At 40.1% G+C, this 22,769-nt stretch overlaps 1 protein-coding gene across 1 annotated transcript in view; it reads left to right on the forward strand.

Moving 5' to 3' along the window:
- The window catches only part of AFG2A (AFG2 AAA ATPase homolog A), a 197,001-nt gene that overhangs the window by 11,540 nt on the left and 162,692 nt on the right, over positions 1–22,769 (forward strand). The window contains exons 9-10 of the mRNA XM_080344158.1: positions 543–798; positions 15,463–15,617. Coding sequence (XP_080200284.1) covers positions 543–798; positions 15,463–15,617 — 411 coding nt within the window. The remainder of the gene's footprint in view (positions 1–542; positions 799–15,462; positions 15,618–22,769) is intronic.

The raw sequence follows: 22,769 nt of genomic DNA on the forward strand, positions 1-22,769 counted from the left end.
GGCACGACAAGAGACCTCTGAACTGATTTTGCCTCACTCTAAAAGTGAAAAAGCAGAGCATGAGGAAATTGGTCAGGATTACTGACCTTACTTTTCCTACTGAACCTACAGGAAGCTTAATAACCTCCTGTCTCTGCTGTTTTTGGTACCTTAAGTGATTAGTTTCCCAACCTTATTTATTCAAGATCTGTTCATACTTTTTTTTGTGTGTTCTTGTGCCTTTTAGCTTACTTTCCTGAGATAGGAAATCAGGTTCTTGGGGGTTAGAGTGGGAGACACTGGGATGAGGGAATTTGGAGTGAAGTTTCTCTTGTATTATCTGTATGTACATACAGCCTATAATATTGCTAAATTGCAGGGACAGGTTGGGTGGGATCACATTGTGTATATATTATGAAAAGTTTGCTTTGTTCCTTTAGACATAGCATCAGGGTTTTAGCGTGTGTAGTAATTGTGAAAAGTAAGCAAGAAGTATGTTTATAACCTGCGTGACATTTGATTGTATTCTAAAATTAATATTTTGCATTGTTTGATGTGTTCAGGAGGGCAGCGAGGGGCAGCTCTTGGTCCTTGGGGCCACTAATCGTCCTCACGCACTGGATGCAGCGCTGCGCAGACCCGGGCGTTTTGATAAGGAGATAGAAATTGGGATTCCTAATGCCCAGGACCGTCTGGACATACTCCAAAAGCTTCTGAAGAAAGTTCCCCATTCACTCACAGCAGCAGAGCTGGTGCAGCTGGCCGATAGCGCACATGGTTACGTGGGTGCAGACTTGGCAGCTCTGTGCAAGGAAGCAGGTAAGGGTTTGTGTAGCATATTTAGGATCGATCTTTAGTCTCCTTATTTTGGTTAAAAAAGTTAAAAATCCATAGTCTGTACTAATAGCTGTTAAAATAATGACAGTTAATTAATTTTTATGTCCAAAAAACCCATAACAAAGCATGGAATATGAGAAACACCTATCTGTTCCTGAGCAGATCAGAAAAACTTTATTAAGTATTAATAAATTATTAATTATATTATTACTATTAATATTATTAATAAATTATTAATCGAGTATTAATCTATTTTAAAACCAATGTTAAGATTAATAACAGTGGGGAATCCCTGTGCCGTTTCTAATACAGAAGGTAGCTAGCTGTCCCTCAGTTTACCAGTGGTTTAATGAGTTAACTGGCATATCTCTAAGAGTTTTTCTGCTCTAGCCTCTACAGCCTACTCTTTCCATACAATAATCCCAAGTCACTCAGGCTAGAGAGCTTGTCCTGTGGGCCCTGGTTCCCAGGACATTGAGACTGTTGGCCTGAGTGTGTTTACAGTGGTTTCCTTCCTTGTTTTGTGCCTGTGTTTCATCTACCTGCAGACGTGGGGCTGTGGGGCTGCAGGCACCTGTGTCGGGTTGTGCGGTGGGGCTGGGAGAGCTGCTCACCCTGGGCTGGGGGCTGGAAAGTGTCCCTTGGCCGCCCGTACAGGCAAAGCCCTGAAGAATTATCCACATATCACGCAGCCAGGGTTCAGTACGTTCCAGGGAATACTTAAACATGAGTTCAGTTCTGTTTTCATTGGATGAAACATTGAAATTATGCTCTATCAATTTGTACATTTTGCTAGAATGCGTCTACGTGGTTTAAGTGTTGGATGTTAAACCTGCCCATGAGCAGCCTTTTAAAGCAGTCTAGTCAAAATACAACTCTTCAGCTCTGCTTACGCATATTTGCTCTCCTGTAGTTGGCAAATATATGTTTGCTGTATGTGCTGGTTACTTTTATTTCCTTTGGCACTGGGACAGCTTCCTCTGGCAGTGGCACAGTGCAGTTAATTCTTGCATCAGAATTAGCTATTAGATGACAGAAGTTTTATCGGGGTGATGGCACCTGGAACAGCAAGGATTTTACCTACCAGTTGCCCAGATTTTTGAGATAGTTCTCAAATGTGCATTTGTAGACTTCAGTATGGATCATGAAGAAAAAAATATGTATGGACACGGACTGTTCTTTTTAATAGTGCTCTTCTGTTGGCTTTGCTTGTCTTTTAAGCTCTGTTTTAAGTTAGCAAACATTTTTTTGAAAAACAAATATGTACAAACAACAACAACAACACAGATAAACTTCCTTTTGATTTTGCTTCCTCTCTGTTTTTGGAAGCCTGTCAGTCTGCCTGTGTCACAGTCCTCACATAGTAAATACTTAACTAATGTAATCTAAAACTTTCAGTGGAGTGTGTTGTGGTTTCAGTTCCAAACATGACCCAGCCTTGTGATGCACACACACATCAATCCCAGGCACTTCATTATCCAGCTGTACGCAGCCAATATTTACCCACTTCATGAGGGCCTTTTAGAAAAGAAATTCTGGACGTTGTGTAAATTGAACATTATGTACTATGTAGACCTAAAACTTCTGGCATCTACCTGCTACTGATTGCAGGACATGCTGCCACCTGGGAGCTTTGCACCCACATCCTGTGCTGGGAAGGAAGGTGTCTCTTTTCTATGGATCTTCTTTCCTGAAGCCCGAATCCATGCTGGTCTAGTTCCACGTTATTTGTTAACTTGTAGTGACCTCTGCTGGGGAAAATACAGTCCAGCGTCATTAACTCTTGGCAGTCCACAAGTATTTTCCCTTTTCAAAGAGTTGAAGAAGCATGAGTCAGTCAAAGGATTGCTTGAAATGAATTTAAGTTGCTCGTGGTTAAGGAACGTTCTTAGCTGGAGTCTTTTTTCTGGTTAAGCTCTTGATATCTATTTTTTTTTATTAAGTTTTCAACACCTTGTAAAATATTACTGCTTTCACTGGAGTTAAACTTAGAAAAGACGAACTTTTATATTTCTCCTCAACAGAGTGGGATTATTCCATATGGCAAATTTTCCAGTGTTTTGTCTAGTCTTGTTTGTTGTTCCAAGCAATGGGCTTGTATTGCTTCACTTAAGAAACTGTGCCGTGGGCCAAGATAGCTTGCTGTCCAGGAATGCTCTCTGATATTCAGCCTGAGTTTTCCTTGTTTAGTTTTATGCCATTCATTCTATTTACATCCTTGTAGAACATGTTCACTCTCCCTCCTTAGTGTTTACACCCTTCAGATATCTCTAGGCTGTTCTCATGTCCCCTACCTCCTCATTCATTACTGAGCCAAACTATAAATATTTAGCTCTTTTAATCTTTCCTCATAAATAAGTCCTTCCTGCCTTCTGAGAAGTTATGTTGATTTTTCTCTGAACTCCCTCCAGTTTGTCAATAACCTTTTGGTAATGTGGGGCTCAGAACTGAACGTAATAATTTGTATTTATTACAGCGCAAAACCTGATATAGACGTATAGTCAAGACTACTGGTATGCATTTCTAGACAACCAAAATGCCTAGTATTTAGGCAATATCGGAGCTGAGTTCTTTCACAGATTTTAAGGTTACTTGTGTCATTTTCATACATGATGTGTGTGTAAATACACGTACAACATGGAAACTAATTCAGAAGCAGGAATTCTGAACTCAGCAATACACATCCAGTTTTCAGTACAAGATTATTGCCGCTTGCCAGTTGTACTGCAGTAGTGGTCTTTGGGAGACTGAGTCCTGGTTACCCCATTTGTAGCTTTAGGTACTTCATTCGTGGCTCTAAAGCCTGGAAGTTTATGAGCTAAATATGTTTATATTCTTCATACCAAGTTTAGATAATTTCCAAAGGACTCATCCTTCCTTATCTTTATACTTCAACTCTGTTTTTTTAGCACATGTATAATATTGTGTATATACTGCTTATATAAACCATGGTGTAGTAATTAATGTCACACAGTAAATGTAGCAATTGTAGGACTATGATGGGCACATCTTTCACTTTTGCATCTATAGTTAGGTTTCCTAAATACTGTATTATAAAAGCTTTGATGTTCATCTTCTATACAATTCTGAAGAACTTGTGTTAATGAAAAGTAAATAGCTGTTGGAGAGTTAAACATAGTCCAACTGTTTTCTTGGCAGAACTTGTTTGTTCTCTGGTGCAAGAATGGCTTAGTGGTTCTCCTGGGGTCAGAGAGGCAAGTTTTCTGTTCTGTTGAGCAACTTTGTATGTTTTCATGGAAGTCACTAAGAAGTTTTAGGAGCCTTTAATGCTCAGCTTGCACTGAATGTTTTTAGGCCTCTGTTTATTTGGTGTGTACAGAACTGTGGTGGTGTGTGCGCTGGAATGGACAAGGAGAGGAAAGGTGGACGAGACACCTGCAGCATCTTTGCAGTGTGCTCTGGACTTTTCCAAAGGGAGTATTATGATCGAACACCCATGAAATATTTTTATATAGATAGACATAATCATCAGCTAAGGCCATTTTTATTTGATCTGCTGAATTTTTAAAATATTAGTGGGTTTTTCTTTCAATACCTTATCTACTAAAGATACAGTTCTAGCCTTTCATAAAACAAAACTACAAAATTATGTGACTGCTTATACGAAAAATGCTAGATATCGTGAAGCTCACAGTTACTGTTGGAAGAGTTGCCAACAGTGGCAGCCGTCAGCTCTCTATGTGTGTCTATCTCAGCCTTCATTGTTGCACAAAGTACTCATATCCCTGTCTCGCTTGTTAAGCAAGATATTGTTTTCCATTTTACAAATAACTAAGAGATTTCTTATGATCAGTCCAGCAAAATTAAAAGTAAAGCTGGTATTTTTAACATGGCAAGCATCGCTAGATTACTTGCCGTGCTTTTCAGGATAGATACACTTAACCTGTGTACATTCTCTGTAATGACTACATTGGAGAAACTGGGTTTTGCTCTGATTCTCTACTGCCAGTAGAGTATTTGTAACTTCCCCAATTGCTGCGTGTTGCTTGCTCTTGTAACCTTTCATATAGGATAACGGCATAGTAAGGAAACCTGAGAATACCTCAGTGGGCACTGGACCACATCCTATGGACATCAGCTTGCACTGGGCTTCTCGTGGGAGGCTCGTGGGGACTCAGGTACCCTCTGAGGGATTCACATGCACAGAATTCATGACAAGAAAAGGATTTAGTTATGTGTGCAGCTGAGAAAGTCAATAAGACTAGGAGAGGTCTACTGCGTCCTACATTATTTAGTAGACTACCTTGTAGTGTGAACAGCTGCATTCTGAGTTGTTTTATCTCAAGTAGAGGCAGTATTTAAGAAGACCGACTCTGCCATATCCTTGCATATAATGTCAGTGTTTGTATACCACTAAGATCTTCTTGTTTCTGCTTTAATTAATTGGCCACACAGTCTTTTATTAAATTCCCTTAAAAATTATAATGGTTTTAATTTAACAACAAATATAAGCACTGCACTTTTTTGGAGAAACATATGAAATGTTAATTATGTAGCAGGGACATGAATGGTATAAACTGTACTGAATGTTAGAAGATGCTTAGCAACAAAGGTTTCCAAATATAGCAATTTATTATAAACTTGCCCTTCTATGGCTGCCTGTAGCATTTCAACGGGGTGAATATAAATATAGCTTGATTTCTTCAAGAAGTGGGTTCAGTCATATTGTTTACAGAGAAAGGAAGTATTTGCTTTGTAACTCTTAGAATTTATCTTGAACATCCTTGTTCATTACACATGATTTCAGTGTGCTGATACAAAACACTTGGACTATGATAAGATAGCATCATGAGGAGAGGAAGAATAAATGTCTTTGTTTAAACAGTGGTCTCTCTTGCAATAACATCTATTTGGTTCCAGTAAGGATGTCGTATTGAAACCACTGAAACTTTGAGACTCCTGTGAAAGAAGCACTAATCGCTTCGTTTTGCGACAAAGTTTTTCAAATTGTCTGATTGTAATACAGTTAAAGCTATCACCTTGGTTAGCCTTTAGGATTATAATGGTTCACTGGCTTCAGCTGCCTGTTCCAAAAAATGTGATGGAAATAGAGCTTTAGCTGCGTCTTTGACCAATATGAATCAGTGCTAGTCTGCTGAATCGGTGAAGCTACTTGCATAGACATATGATGTAGTCTGTTGTCTTTTGTTCATAATTTTAAGAGTCCTGTTGTCTAGAGATCTTATAGTCTATGGTATTCATTTGGCCCTTTTATTATCCCTGAGTTCTGATGAATAGTGCAGCTAGGATGAAGAGTCTTTATGCTATTTAGTTGATAGCTCTGAATATGTATTATATGGAGATATTAGATCTGTAAAGCTAAAAGTTATTTAGGGGGGTACTGTATTGGGCTTTTGCTGGAGCTGAGAAACTTTCTCCTGTATCTTTTATGGCCCAAAAATGAGTCTCTGCAATACACTGGCATTATGTTAAAAAAAAAAAAAAATAAAATAAAAAATTAGGCAATTGAAGGGCTGGCTCCTCAGTTTTTTGGTTTTTCCTGTAATTGATGGGGAAGTAAATTCCCCTGAAGCCCAGGAATGTCTCTTTGTTAGACCTGTTTTTCTTCCCCAGCTTCTGCAGTTTTGGTTGCCTGGCCACCTGCAGGAAACGTGAGCTGTTTGGGCTAATGTGATTAACAGTGAGTCTCTGTGCACTCTGAGGACCAGCCTCTGACGGGGCTTTCAATTAGACAAACACTGCGTTCAATATGTGGCTTCTCAGCCTTGTATCACAAATTTGAGCTCCTCATTTCAGCTCAGGCACAATCTGGATGAAACAGCGTAGTGTTAGGGCATCAGGAATATCTATCCTTTCGGTGAGCCACGAACTTCGTGTTTCAGTCTGAACCTTTCCCAAAACAATTTGGACCCGAGTTCTGGTGGGGGTGTGCAATACATGTAAATATTTTTCTTGGATTATGATCCTACATGTAGTAATATGGGCTGAAACACTTATTGAAAGTGTAGATTTTGACAAAGGCAGTCGATGACCAAGGCAATGGGATTGTTTGTTTTCGAATTAACTGATTGCAGTTGCAGATTTTAAAAAGAAAGCACTGATTGATGTGCTGTAATTATTTTATTCCCTGCTGGAAAGTGACTGAAAATACCATGTCTGTGTTGTTGTTTTTTTCTTTCATTGTAGCACAGAAAAAGAATGAAACTCTGCTGTTGCAAATGGGCTGGTACTGCATTATCTAACTGAATACTGGTTCCCATGGGAAGGAAAGGCTGCTTGCCTTTTTATAAAAAGGTCATGCAGGTTTATATATATATATATATATCAATAACATAGATGGTCAATACAAAAAGAATTATTCTTCTGAAATTTAGAAGTTTTTTTTCAGAAATGGCATAACACTGGATTTTAAAATGCCCTGAGAAGTCCAGACATGATATAGAAGTAAAGCTACAAATGAATATATGGACTGGAACATCTGAATTTCCTGATACTGTGTTCCATCATGCTAATTTACAGTGTAACAAGACCAAGAAATTCCAGTCTACATCTTCAGCATTTGTGAGTTTTAAGTTTGCACTGCGTTCTGTAATTCTGAAGCCGTTTTTAAACCAAAGCAATTGACATAGTTTGGCATCTTAACAGGTTATAAACAGATGTGTCCTTTCTTGCACGCACACATAACGAAGCAATGTGGCTTTTTTGGACACACTTTGTAACATGTGGTGTTGGATTCTTTCCTGGAGCATCAACTCAGAACGGTGGCTTTTGTGCACAACTGGCTACATCTGGATGTCACTGAGCAGCTTGAAGGAACGTGCCTGAGACAGGGTGGAGTGCTTGACCTTGTTCTTGTCTGTGGGATCCCTTGCCCTCTTTCTTAGGATTCATCCCCCTACCCCAAAATCTGGACAAAGTCAGAATTGATTTTAGAATTGCTGTATTAGATGTGTAAATTAGTTCAATTACTTTCTCAAGATTCCACAAAAATTATTATTATTTTAGCTGCATGGGGTGAGATTCTCACCCTTGCACTTTGGTTCAGCATCGTTCTGATGCGATTGCAAAGTTTCTGAATATTTTTTCCCGTGTCTCTGCTGAGTGCACAGATGTTTCCTTAGTGTGATTGTATCCAGAGATAAAAGGTCTTGCTGTGTTTGCCTCTCTGAAGATACACTGGTGCGCATTATGTTGCTTTTTGTGGTTATTTTTTCTTATATATGATCTTTGGCTTTTTTCTTGTTTAATAATGGTACTTGATTTTTGATTTTATATGAAAAACATTGCACTTACTGCAGTCAGGGCACACGAACTTTTGGGTTTCATCATAATTAATTTTAAGTATGTGTTTATCTGAAACTGGCTTGCAGTTAATTGGATGATGGGATTGCTGACTTCATATACACAGTCGTGGGTTGAGTACTTAATAGTCTGTTTAGAGCACATCCCATTCTGTCTGCCGATATTTATATAAGCAGGAAAGACTGGATATATTCTGAAGAGTTGATCAGTAACTATTGACAGTATTCTAAATTAACCTCCTTGGCAGCTGGAGACCATGTTCTTGCTTCTGCAGCTTGAGTGATACAGAAGGAATGATATTATTCATGTGTGGCAACGCGTACAGGGACTTGTGTGTTTGAATGGGTTGGAGGTTCAGCCCCAAAAGGAGCTGTGTGGTTTGTGGGGTGCAGGACACCAGTGCAGCCCCACCTGTGTAGGCTGCTGCCTGTCAGTGGCAACCAGAATATCATTCCTCATCTTGCAGTTCCTGAAAATTTAGTGTTATGTCATTTTTGCTTAAGAACAGAATAAATTTCTTAGGCTGGGTCATTGGCTGAGCTTTGGCAGGAACAGACAGTTCTGTGTGGTCCCTGTTTAATTTCTAGACCTGGAATCAAAGCCGTGTCGTTAACCCAGCTCCAAGTCGTGTGACATGAGTGACGTGTGTCGGGTTTGGTGTTCTTGGGGTGCCGAGCTGGGTGGGAGTGGTGTGCCAGGCACTGGGGGCCTGCTAGAAACGTGTACACACACGTACACGTACGCGTACACGTACACACACACATATACATATATACATATATACATATATACACATATATATATTTTTTTAATTTTGGAATTGCATTTGTTTTTCATTTCCTTCTGTTTTGTGTTTTTATGAAGTGTCTGATATTCATTTATGCCACTTTGTGTTTTTGTAGGTAGCATTTAATTTGACACATTTTTTTCCTAGATTAAAATAGCTTGAATTTTGGCTAACATTTCCCTCCCTAGTTCTCTTCAAAAATTGTTTAATCGATTGTTTTGCTCTTACATTCTTCAAGTGACCATAATATGGGAACATCTAGAGCTCAAGTACAGCATCATCACTCTGAAGCAATTATTATGCTTTTTATTTTTTCCTTTTTGCTTTTGTGCTGAGTCTGGTTTCAAATGTAACTTGAACATCAATGGTAATAGACTCAGTTTCAAATACATTTGAGGTGCAGTTCTGCTTGTACTAAAAATCCATAGGAGTTTTGTTCCTCTCGTAGTATGTAGGGAGGGACTGGCCGTGTTAGGATTCATGTCACTCCATCTTGCTCTGCTGACTTCAGAACTACATCTGAACTAACCCGCTTAGAGTAGATGTTCATATTCAGGTCGCAAAGTTGCAAGTTTTCTCAGTATCTGGGTAAAAAAGGATGTTTTCCATAGCTCATACTAGTTTATTCCAGGAAAAAAAAGCACAACTGTACTTCAGCTAAGCTATTTGTGTAGAAGTGGTACTATAGGAGAAGAGTTCGATGTTTTCTGACTCCCTGTCATAGTCCAGGCAAATAATTTTCTGGGAATATATATTGGCAAATTTAGAATCTGAAAGCAGTTCTTTCATTTAGCTGCTAAAGAATCATAAAAAAATGTAACTTAAGAAATGTAACTTAACTTGTATGTCTGTGTTAGTTCTGCAGGAATAATATCAGTTAACTGTTGGCATTTGTATGTAGATCCAATAGCTCCTACTGGGGGACAGAGCTTAAATATCTTCGGGCAAAGTTTTCATAGGCCTCCTGTCTTTTAACTTTTAGCTATAGTTTGACTTGACAACATTCCTAATTGCAATTAGGCCAGCATTTAGCCACTAACTTTTGCTTCTTGCCTTTCTGCCTTTGCTATTCCGGTAACGTGGCAGTCCTTGTTTTTCTTCAGGGCACGTATGACTTGCCCTAGCTTAGGTACGTCTCCATATGAGAGCAGGCGAGAAACACGGGCAGTCTGGTATTCCTTATTTCCCTCTTGTTGTCATTGTTTTAGGATAAATGATGTGTGCATACCTGATCTGTGAATAAAGTGTTTCCTGTATGAAAGAAGTTTTGAAAATGCAGTTCCTCCTTCCTTCCTTCCTTTCCCTCCCCTGTCGTACCTCTCAGCAACATCTAGTCAGCTCCGTAGACATGTTCCAGCAAATGCCGGAGCTCTTCACAAAGGGCTATAAATCGCGTATATAATCCCTACAGAAGATTAGTGCTCAGGTTAGCTGAGCGAATTTGCAGTGTTATGGTTACATGGGATTTAAGGGCATTATCTTTCCTGTGCAAACAGCATATGAAAGTTCTTCAGGGATTTTCCCATATAGCACTGGCAGCTAGAGACAGATCGCAGAACATAGCTTCAAGAGCAAAAGCAAGGGTTTCTGCTTCCAGAAATTTTTTCTAAATCAGCATGCATTTCATGTGTTGGTTAAATGAAAAAGAAATAAAGTTAAAATATATATTTATGAAAGTCTGATCCATGGGTGGGTTTTTTATTCCTTGGTAAATTTGTTGGTGTGATTCCATACTTATTTACACTGGGGAAGGGAAGACAAATAAAAATCAAACAAACCAAAACCTCCCTCCAAACTGTAGAAGTTTCTTAGGATGCAAATGGAAGAATACGTGTGAATTTTCAGCCATTGTCAAGGCTGGTTCCTGCCTCCAGGTCAGAGGAAATCTTGCTGGTGGTCCACAGATAGCAGGTACTTACCTGGTGCTGTCGTTCCATTATTTCATCTGGGGAGTAAAGGGAAAAAGAGCCTTTGGCTCGACACACCTCTGCTGTGTCTCGGTGCTCATGCCAGCTGCTCTGTTATTGCCTGGCGCTGTCTCACCTCGATGGGCAGGAGCTGGTTTGCTGGGTCTGCGCAGGGTGAAAGATGTGACTGAACAGATGAGGATGTGTCTGACGGGGCGTTCTCTGTGGATCAATGGTTCTTACCAGGTGACGGCAAGGTTTCCATCTGCTAGGCAAACAGGCTTTGTCTGTGTTACTCTATATTCATGCATAACTGCAAAGAACATACATACACATTTTCTCTGGTTTTGTCTTGGATCTGATAATCCAATATCCTCATGTAATGAAGTGCTAATATAAACGCCCTTTGTTTATGAGGCTATGATCTGTTCAAGAATACATGCGAGTTGTAGTATATGAAACTTGACATTCTATAAAGCATTTCCTAGTATAATTTTGGGATTGCTGTCATGAATGAGTGCAGAAAGCCATGCTGGTTAGAAATTGTCAAATAGAAAGCAGAAGAGCTCCTTATCTCAAAGATATTAAACGTTGGAATAACTTTTGTATCCATTGCCTGAAAAGTCACGTATGCTCCTCTTACAGCTTCTAAAGTTCAGAATTGGTTTCAAGTTGTATGAATTGCTTTTTCTGTGCATAAAACTGTTAATTTTTGAAGTTTAGTATGTAAAGATCTAGAAGTAGAGGAAGGCACCCCATCCACTGCCATTAGGAAACTGAAATCTTTCTGTACACTGTTAAGTGTTCCACTTCCAGTCACACAGGAGAGTATCATGTTGGATCTGATAGCTATCACAGGGAGAAATGGTATGTGTCTTCTGGGTTTGGCTATAATAATTGCAGAGAGAAATGCCAGATGAGCAGGGAAAGAAGAAACATTTCCTTTTGTAAACAATCTTATATGATGATTACAATTTCTTCGAAGCTACTTACAAATTCTGGTATTAAGATTCTGGCAGTGTAAGTCCAGACAAGATGTATTTGTGGAAGAAATAGCTGATGGGCAGTGAAAGATACATGATTAATAATTTTGTTTTGTTCCATTCATTTCCCCAAGTGTTGTGTATATTCTGTTTTTGAAAACTAAAGTGTATATGTTCATAGTTTTGAGTGGATGCTTTCTATTATTTACAGTAGTATATAATCATACACAGACTCTGATAAATATAGCAGTGTCACAGGGTCTCTTTTTAGGCTCAGACATTTGTGATGATGATCTAATGTGCCAACACTTAGCCAAGCTATGAGCAAGAAAATCTTAGAGGGAAACAATGCTATTGACCTCATGCATAGCCCAGTACCAAAGAAGAATCATCTGTACCAGGACAGGGTGTTCTGCTGTTTGGTGGTGGTTTTTTCTTGCCCCCCCCCCTCGGCTCTGTCCACTTAGTTTCCTCTGTTCTAGACAGACAGGATAAGTTGGTGAGGTAGAGCACACAGTTGTTGGACTGGAACAAATTGTTTATTTTCCATTGTTTGTAATCATGCGTGACTTATTATGCTTGTTTCTTCTTTTTTTTTTTTTTTTTCAAACTGGAGTTTTCCATTTATACTCCACTGAGAATCAGTGGTGTTCACTACTGCGAATTTTGCCTTCCACGTTAACTTCCAGGTTAAGTTTCTGCTTTGCAAAGGGCGGTCCTGGGGACCAGTCCAGTGCCCTTTACTGGGAACAGGTAACTACCTCAGTGACCTTCCTCCTGTCACACAGGACGCGGGCTGGAATAAAACCAGGCGAACATACTCACCCACTTCTGAGCCTAAAGTCTCTGTCGAAAGGCTATTGACATTCATTAATCCTTAAGAATGAAATAGCATCAGAAGAGGCGCAAGCAAAACTGAAGGCAATGCTGTGCTTAAGAGTGAGGTTTACAGCAATGCCATGTGCTCAAACCAAAACATCCCCATGCTAAAGATACCCAAGGGCTAAGCTGAGATGCCTGGTGTTTTCTGAGGTACTATGGCTGAATCTTCAGTTCGCCTGCGTTGCAACTTCCGTAGTGATAAACTTGGTTTTGCTGTAGTGTTCCACCTCCTTTGCTGCTGCATGTTTTGCACCCTATCCTGCATTTCCTTACTTTAAATACATCTTTCAGCGTCTCCAGACGAGGATGTGCTTTTCTGTCTCCTGTAAGCCACTGGCTGTATCCTCCTCCTGTTAATAAGAGTCCCCCCCTCCACCCCCGCTCTGGTTAGAGGTCAATCCGAAGTGCAGGAAAGAATGATTATGATAACAGGAGGAAACAGGAAGAATCATGCTTTCTTTTTTCAATCTGTTTTTTATTATTGTTTTAATGTAAAACATTGTTTCAATTAAGTGCTGACCTGTGCAGTGGCGTGTGCGTGCACATGCCGAAATGAATTCAGGCTTTGTTTGGAAAGCTGTGACCTCTTTATTCCTGTTCTGGTTCAAGGCTGTTGCATTTCAAACCCACTGCTGAGGACTGAGATTTCACTCGTGCTCCTAGTAGCACAGGCAGTAATGATCCTTAAGGGCAGTGCTCTATTTGGGCATTTTTATGTGCTGTTCTCTCTCAATTTTTAAGATAAACTTGTTTGGTTTTAAGAATTCCTTATGTCACGAAGGAAAGATAACCATGATTAAAATCCATCAAATGGCCACTGGGCTAAACCAGTACCCGATGGAGTAGATATTTACAGAAATGAGGAGCAGAGATCTCTATCAGTTACTTACTTTCTCTGTGACTTAATTTCATGTTATGTTGGTTTTTTTGTTGTTGTTTTTCCTTTTTTAAGTGAGTCCCATGTGAATTGACTGCACCAAAAAGAAACTGTAGGACTCAACCCAAATACCTGCTCCCACCCTCAAAAGCGTTAGCTGCAATGACACTAAAATAAGATGTCAAGTTTGTTATTTGCTTGGATGTAAATTTTAAATCTGGGGGATGAATCTGTGTTGTCTTGTTGAAGCTTTTTGTTTGCTTAAAATGAACTGTTTCAGAGGAAGGAAGAAAAGGGGGGAGGAAGAACATGAGAATTGTCTGGGTTGTTAAAATGTCTGGGTCAGTTATATTTTATGCTTGTCCTCTGGTGACCAGATTTTAATTTTTCTCCTCGGCATCATGGAATGCTTTCATTTATACATCTTATTAGTTCTGGATGTTCTGCACAAGAGGAAACCCGAATTACAAACTTTTTTTTCATTATTGTATTAAGAAGCTGGGTATTGAATGCAGGTGCTCAGACTCTGCCATAATTGGCAGTTTATGGAGAGACACCAGCTGTACAGCTTCACAAGGGAGATATTATATCTCTTCACACGTTGTACATATTGTAGGAAATACATAATTCCTGTCATTGTCAGAAACTTCACATCTCCGCATGTACCAATGACTCTGTAGGAAAAAAAAGCAACAATCCACTGAAGGTTAAAACCATGACTATTTTCAGAAATGGCTTATCCCTTTTATTGTGCTTTCATGTAGCACTAACTGATGTTTTGTTTGGTTAAATATAGAAAAGATTTAACAAATGTTTGCCTTTTTATGGTCATGCAAGATGAAGTGATGTCATACTAACAGGCTCATATTGTTTTGGTAACACATGACAGGTCGTACTACATACCTGCATGTGTGCAGGTGTGTGTATACCCGTGTGTAAGATTATACCCGTCAGGCAATAATATACCAAATCACACATTTAACAGTTTCGATTTGCGCAACAGGATTGGAAATAGAAGCAACAGAACTCCAAATTCTGTTAGACCTTAAAATGCAGAATTATACAGTGGGAAAACCATGGTGCTTCTGGGCATCTTACACAAGGGGGGATGTGACTGCTGTCCCGGAGGAATGTATGGGAGCTGCAGACAGCACTGCTTGGTCCTGCCAGGAGAGTATTGATGTACTGATGTGCGACTGGGTGGGACCTGTGCAGCTTTTGGAGGACTGAATTATAGGAGGAAGCTGGGAATTAGTATCCAGATTTATAGGTATTGTGTGTATGTGATTTGGTCAAACAAAGTAAAAGCAACTTATGTTTGAGAGGTGTGATCGCTGAAGGGAGAAAATAGCTATTGAGTGTTGTAGGGGAAAGTTTTTGAATATCAAGAAAAGTATAGGTATTTGCCGTCTTAATAGATAGCAAAATAGGGTTCCAATGAAAGCAAGAGAAATCTTATCAGTTTGTTTTTAAGAGGAGCTTGGAAAACACTGTCCTATTAATAGAGGAATGGACAAGGTTGCAGATGTGTTAAATCAGAATCAGCTCACATAAGACTTGCGTTAAATATTTGTTATCCCTCTTCCCTCTGTGGTTTAGAAATGTGCTCATCTTGATGTGTGGACATTTGGAGTTTGCCCTGTTAGCTTCATCTCTGGCAACACAGCGGCAAGGCTGTTTCATTCTGTCTTTTGGAAGAGATTTAGTTTACATTCTGTCTGTGGTAATGAAATCCTCTTTTTCTTGTTCTCTTGTCAGAAGTGTCTTGTATGTTCTTTGACCTAGCCAAGGCCTGGCATGGAGACATTTGTTTGAACATCATTTCCTTTCCAGTGCTGCCGTGTGCTTGTGTGCCGTACTTTTTATGTTTGTGGGAACCTGGAGGATGTCTACATATTTTTGGTTTGTTTGTTTTGTTTTTAATAGGTTTGTACGCATTGCGGCGAGCACTGGGGAAGCGCCGTAACCCATTAGACGCGGAGGTGGCTGGGTCAGTGACGATTGCCTTCAATGACTTCCTGCAGGGGATGCGGGATGTCAGGCCCAGCGCCATGAGGGAGGTGGCAGTTGATGTGCCAAAAGTAAGTTATTTTTTGCAATACACTAGCAACGCTGTTAGAGCCACATTAAAACTTGCAGTTAGGCATTGAAATGCCCTGCCAAAAGAGAGTCATTTTGTGAAGTGGAAGCCTCAGGTTGCCAATAAATGTCGTGCATCATCTTTTTGTTTCGATATTTGTTTGTTTAAGTATAATTTTGAAGACCCATTTACAGGAACTTCATTTCCTAATGCCTTAGGAAAAGTTGTTAGTGCGAGAGCATATCTCCTGATCTGTAGTTTTATGTCCTGAGTGGGTTAATGGAGTATAAAGCTTCAGATGTCTGCTCAGAGCAGATCCTGAATAGCCGTGCGAGCTGGAGCCTTTTGTAAAGCAAACACAAACTTAAGCAGATACCAGCTTTTAGCATTTGTAGCTGAAGTGTATTGAAACAAAGCTGTGAAAAGATTGATTGCTGTCATTTCATGTAAAGCAGTTGACTAATTCTACACACAGTTCATACTGCTGCGACCTGAATGTCTTCAGTGATGTTACATGGTTTTAACAGAGGGCAGAATTAGATACTGTAGGTGGGTTATTGCTGCCAAGCAGTTGCCCACCTGGGGTTGTCATTACGTGAACAGTTCTATTGGCAATGACAGGTTCACCTTTACCCCACTGACTGCTCTCTCAGTATTGTATTATAGTAGTTTGGTAGCAGACACAACATTAATTGGACTGTGAAACTGAGCTGGTTTAAGATGACTCTGATCTGGTTTAGGAAGATTGAGCAAAAGAAAATGGTGTCTTTAATCTTAATAAATCTTGAGCCCATGAGCTGTTCTGCTGGTGTTTCTCAACAGCTCTCCGAGCCCTAGAAGAAAACATTTACATCTTGTTGCATGAAGATGAGTCATCTGGGAATTTGATTTCACAACTGTAGACCCTTATTCCCAAACTATAGGAACGGGAAATAAAATGTGCGAACAGGATGCTGCACACAGCCAGCTCAGATATCACACTTGGCTTCTTAAAGAGTCCACGCTGTGTAGTGAAGCGCTGGGTCGAAATGCCTGGGCTGGCCCTGGACAACTTTTGCTGGAAATGGTGTGGTGGCATCAATATCTGCACGGGCTTATTAGTTCTGCTGAGAACAAGAGTTACCGATTCTCTTGTTACTCGTGCTCCTGGCTCTTGAGCTCACATCATTATCACTGTGCTGTGTCATTTAGACATACCAGCCCGTTTGGAGCTAGATGGGGTGCTGCTAAACAGCACGATAAAGACAGGTAGAAGCCAGGTCTCCAGCTACTGCAGGAAATCTGTTCAGAATCCAGGTCAACCTACTACTCAGGCTCCTGCTGTCCACTGAAGCATCCTGCCAGTGGCTTCCTTGATTGTTATGTTTCTGGTTGTTAAACACCAGCTGAGTCACTGCAATACTACTGAAATTTATTCCTTTACTGAAGGGAGGTAACACCACAGTTCAGTTTCCTTTCATGCTGATAGGACCTGCGTTCTTACAAAATAATGCATAGTCTATGAAGATGTAGGGTAAATTTCAAGCCATCTGCTTGGTGCCTGGGGTGAGTTTAAAATGGAAACTAAAGTACCAGGTGCAACAGATTTTGTGTCTTCCCACATCACCTACCGAAGGATGTGCTGGAATTCAGCTTAACCATTATTTAGGGAGGCAAGAACTACCAGCCTACCAAACCAAAGGTACCTGTGCATGCCAGAAGCAGTATGAATATCTGGAAATACTGACACAGGTGTCTGTGAAAGTCACAATGGTGTAAATCCAGCCCTGTAACACCACCACCACCCCCCTCAAGGCTAACTGCTCTGTTGCCATTTGTGTTTGAGGGGGGGAAGTGCTCTAAGTCAGCTCAAGTCCATGGGTTGGTTGGAGGAACTTGGTTACGCTGCAGCTGGGTGGCGGGGGTGGCAGCGCAGGGGAAGGAAGCAACAGAAATCCGGGCTGCAGCCCCCTCATGAGAGCTGATTGCTGGGGGCTTGGGAGGTGATGTGGGAACCTTTGTAAATGTCTGAAACTCATTCATTTATTTTAGTATAGTGTAGCAATTTAAAAAAAAAAGTTGTCCACCTTGTGGTTTGTAGACATGCACAAGTGAAATTTAAGAAGTCTATTTATCATTGTTATTAAACTCAGGGTAGTGTAATTTTCTATTTGTTAGCAAATAAGTATGTCTTATTCTCACCTGATTGTTAGTGTCTGAGTGCCAGTCAATTCGCATTTAATGTACTGTTGTCCAGAGAATTTACAAGCTTGACTTGTTGTTTGGAACACAGATTGCAGCAGAAGATATAATGCATCTTCTAATTTCTTGGATAACTTCTTTTAACAAGTATATGAAACATTTTATATTGCATGCTTCTAGTAATGAATTTTAGGTATGCCCTAATCTAATTTCAGAGGCTCATTTTTTGCTTCACTGATTAAAGTTGTGTATTTAACTGCTCCGGTTGAAGCCGTGTGTTTGATTACACTAACATTTGCAACTAATTTGATGTTGAAGTACTTGGTTTCAGTAGTAAATCACATATCTAAGAAGCCAAATGAATGCAACTGCAGAGCCATTAATTAGTTGCATCATCTTGTGTCAATGATGTCCTATTGCTGTTTAATATTGTTATGCCTGAATGTCTACTCCTGCAACACCTGTGAGGAAACCTTAAAGTTACTTGCTTACCACAGTACTGATGTTAATAGGCCTAATTTCTATAATAAGTTATTTTGCTTTACTGGTTTATCCCTCTTTTCAGTGCAGTGCTTTCAGTCCATGGACTTGGGTCACTTACTGGTTCAACACTTAGTTGGCTGTTGACCATGTCATACTGGGACATGTTACGTACAGTAATTTGTACCAACAGAAACCGCCTTACTTACACCTTTTGTTGCATTATTATCAAGCTATAAAAATCATAGCTGGGTGTGGGGGAAGCAGAAAAGAAAACATGGCTGAGAGAGGAATCCAGCTATCTTTGAGAATCCTAAAACTTGTTGTGCTTTGTTTTTCCTGGTTAACGTATCTATGTGCATAGTATTTCATTGAATCATGCTATATTGATTAATCTCCAGATACTGTCTCTCTGTAAGGATAGGCCTTTCTTCCCCTGCTGTCCTTGCCCCAGAAGGTATGCAGCTAGACAGTTAATTGTGTGGGTCAATTTGTTAGAAAATCAGGGGTTACATTCCTTTGTGTTTTGAAGTCTGACCTTAACATTATAATCTAAAAAATCCTCGCTAAAAATAACTTTAAATGTGAAATAAATGATCAGCTATGATATTTTTTTTTTCCAAAGAGAAGACAGAAGTCTGAACTATGTTAATAAATCTGCTTCTCTGCTGTTTGTTGCAGATACATTATTCACTTGGGAGCTCCCTTAGCCCAAAAGTTCCATCCACACCATTTTCAGATATCTATATATCTATCTCTCTCTATATATATATTTTGTATTTCACTGCTTTGCGGCAGCCATGTGTCAATTGAATAAGAGTTCAAAGTAACTTCTAAATAAGGCCACAAGTAAATGAATTTTGTTGAAGTGCTCCTTCCCTTTGTAGTCATGACAACTTTGCCATTTATGTGGGTTTTTTTGCTGATTGCTTGGTATTTTGTTTGGTTTGTGGTTTTTTTTAAGCTGGTATCACTTCTAATACTGAATGAAAGTAATTACTTGGTTTGTCATGAACTCCAAATTGTTTGGTCAACACAGAACTTGTTCTGTAAAATCTGCAGAACTTCTGAGTAGGGTTTCAAATCAGTCTTTGCTTTTTAGGTCCTAGAACTGAGCACTAGCTGCCTGGCTATTTAGAAGGCTACTAGGCTAAATTGCTCTGTTGCAGTCTTCTGTCTTATTTAAAGCCTGGAGTAACCTCTTGTTCTATGTATACTTGGGGTAGTAGCTGCAGAGCAAGTGGGTATATGAGAAGTGAGTTGTCTGGATGGACTTCAGCAAGTCACTTCTTGGTATCTGAGGATGTTGGGTAACTTTTGTAGAAGGCTTCGCAGTCTGCTTCTGAAAAGCGCTCTATGACAAGCTGGTTATTAGGGGTTTTGACACTGACGTATCTTGAGCTCTTTTCTTACTCCGAGCATATTTGAAATCAGTGGTGGGGATAACAGCCAAAATGAAGTGAGGTTGTGTGCGGGAGGAGCTGTTGGAGGCAGAGGTGCCACCATGGGCGCTGTGTGTGTATGTGTGTGCCCCTTTCCTCTATTCCTTCATCCTTCCATGGGTGGCCAGGCTGCCATGCACACTGCCTGTGGCCAAGGCAAATACAAAATACATGCCTGCTCGGTTCCATGTAGCATCTTGTTTTCCATTTTTACAGAATCTTTCTTGAACTTTGCTGTGTGTTACAGCATTTTTAGAAGGCTGCCTGTTTTTTTTTTTTTGCAACGGGGATTTGGGAGAGAGGGGATGCACATTATAAATCAGGAAGTTAATACTTCTGTTCTTTGGAGAGTTGCACTGTAGTTGCTGTTCCTCCCTCTCCTATGGGTCTTTCTGAAATTTTTGCAGAGTGCTATGGGTTTTGCTTGCCTGTTTCATTACTTTTACTGTAATTTAACACTCAGATTTGTGTCTCTGCAGCCAGAAGGTTCTGGATGAGACATCCTTTGCATGTCTGTTTTATTTCGTTATTGCTGCTGCTTAACAGCCTCTGAGGAGTTGCTGTTCTGCCTTGTATTCTGAGCTCTGTTGACCTGGGGAGAGCTAAAGATTCTGGCAATAATGAAATCTTGGTGTCTTACACACTGTAGCAGAGCACTGTATTGGTATGTGTAAGCTCAGCCCCGAGGTTAATCTTTAAAACCATTTCCACAGTGACAGAATATCACACTTCATTGCTTGTGTTGCAGGACCTTTGAGTCGGTGTGCAGGTAAAGAAGTGTCGCTGTCCTCACATATATGCTAGAATTTGGGTTCATTGCAGTTGGAAGTCACTGAGGGTGTGTGTGCAAAAGCAATCCACCTAGCTCTGCCAAGCTTATATGAATCTAAATTAATTCTGACTTATAAGTGTTTTATTGTTGGTGGGCTGTTTGGTGTGGTTTTTTTTCCCTATTTACCTCTATCCCTTTGAAATGAGGAAAAAAGAATTGTTAAGGACTTGACCAGAATGTGAAGGTGGTGTTTTATCATCTATTTTTGCTTTTAATACCTTTTCTGCTTAAAATCCACACCTTGTGTTAGAGAAATTCTAAATAAGTTAAATGAATTTTTGACTGTTTAACTATTCTGTTTTCAACTCACAACAGGCAGGCTCACGTTTAGTGGGCTTGTTTGTATGTCCTGACCCAGCTGTCTCCCTTTTCTCCCCTTCCTGGTTTTAAATGTAACCAAAATCAAAATAAGTCTTCAGATTGCAGAAAGGAACCTTCATATAAGTTCGCCCTACTTCACCTTTTCTGTACAATTCTATTGCATGTGTTGATGTTAAACAACAGATGGCACATCTGAAAAATCATTTGAATAATGCCTCAGAAGACCTGTGAAGTAGTCTGAAGATTTGCAGGAGGGTAAAACTAACGTTTCGCTGTTTTCTCTTTGGCTTTTTGCTTGCATGTGAAGTACCACTAATGGATTTTCCCTACTGTTGCTGAAAATTCTAGAGAATTCCTGGTGGCTTAATTCATTTAAAGACATTCTTTTTTCATGTTTGTCAAAATCTTTGTCTGGCTAGAAAGACATTATGATAGAAATGATTAGTCCACACTTTAGCAGGATTGATAGTGAAAAAGAGAACAAGCTTATTTTTTGTGTTGTCCTGTCTAAGAAAACCATCTACTTGTTTAAAAGTGCTGAGATTTAGTTCTGTGCAGTTGCCAGAGCTGCTAGGTAGTATAAGGGTTGTAGGGATAGGAAACGTGTATTTTTAAAATGATTTTAACCACATCATTTTAGATATAAAGTCAGAGAAGACTTGGATTAACTGTTCTGAGCTTAATTATGTTACTCAGCCATGAAATTTGAGTTAAAAGAGCTGGTTTGCATGTGTGAAACAGTGGCAATATGCAGGTGAGGTATCTGACACGTCATCACTTTTTAGAAACATGTACGTTTGCTTTATGGCGATTAAAACTCTGCAAGTAGATTTCTGTCTCTGAAAACTCAAGTGGACGGGGAGGATTCTTTCTAACTTCAGGAACTTAAATGGGGCGCCCAGATAAGACATCTCACCTCTAAAGGAAAGGGAGAAACTGGGTGTGAAACCCCTGTCTGACTTGTGAAGCAGTGGTACTGCAGCTGAACCTCTCTGCCAAGGTGTCTGTCCCCTTCCCCGATCTCCCTCCATCCCTCCTCTGTCGGCAGCCCAAGGTGCCTGGCTTAAAACCAGGTGATAGGAATTTGTGCTCCTTTTTCCCTCCTTTCCCGCCTTTCCCTCCTTTCCCGCCTTTCCCTCACAGGAATTCTGCCTTTGGCAGATCCCTCTGTCCTCAGATCCTTCTTAGTACCTAGTGGTGGTCAGTGTAACATATCTCATACTTCCTCAGGCTTATAAAGTAATTATTTAAGAACCAGAAGCTGCTGGCCACTAAGAAAGAGAAAGGGTTCTGTTTTTTCTAGTGTTGCTGTACCGTATTCGTGGTGTAAAAGAGATGTTCTGCGGCAGCAGATTGGCAGCTCCTCCCTTTCCAGTGAGCCTTTAAAAATACTTGGAGAGGTAGACCCATGTGTGTTGACCTTTGGTGTTTGCTCTCCATGGTCTTTGTCATTTTCTTCCATGCCAAAGACTCACAATCAAGAAGTTTTATTTAGTTTGCAATTTGCTTGGACTTTACACAAAAGCGCTTGCGCCGCTTCCAAATCCTCTTTGTCTTCCACATTGGTGGTGGGCTGAATTGCCTTGTTCAGGGACTTTCTGCTCATGGTTTCCACTCTGTGTACTGGTATCAGGAAAATAACAATAGGGACAAGCCAGCAGTGACACCAGTTTTCAAAGCCAGGAGAAAAGGCGATACGTTGCCTCTGAGTGATACTCTGCTTGCCCTTCAAGTGCAGCTGACTTTCCAGAGCTGAAGGGGATTTATGTCTAGTAAATTTTTGGAAGAGTGTTTTAAGACAGAAGATCATTTGATTTAGGTGCGTCTTGACATGTTTAATATTTGAAGTGGATGGGAATGGATGGTGACAGGACAAAGAACAGGCTGGGGGATGTGG

The sequence above is a fragment of the Nesoenas mayeri genome (assembly GCF_963082525.1).
Source record: "Nesoenas mayeri genome assembly, chromosome: 4".
Taxonomy (NCBI): domain Eukaryota; kingdom Metazoa; phylum Chordata; class Aves; order Columbiformes; family Columbidae; genus Nesoenas; species Nesoenas mayeri.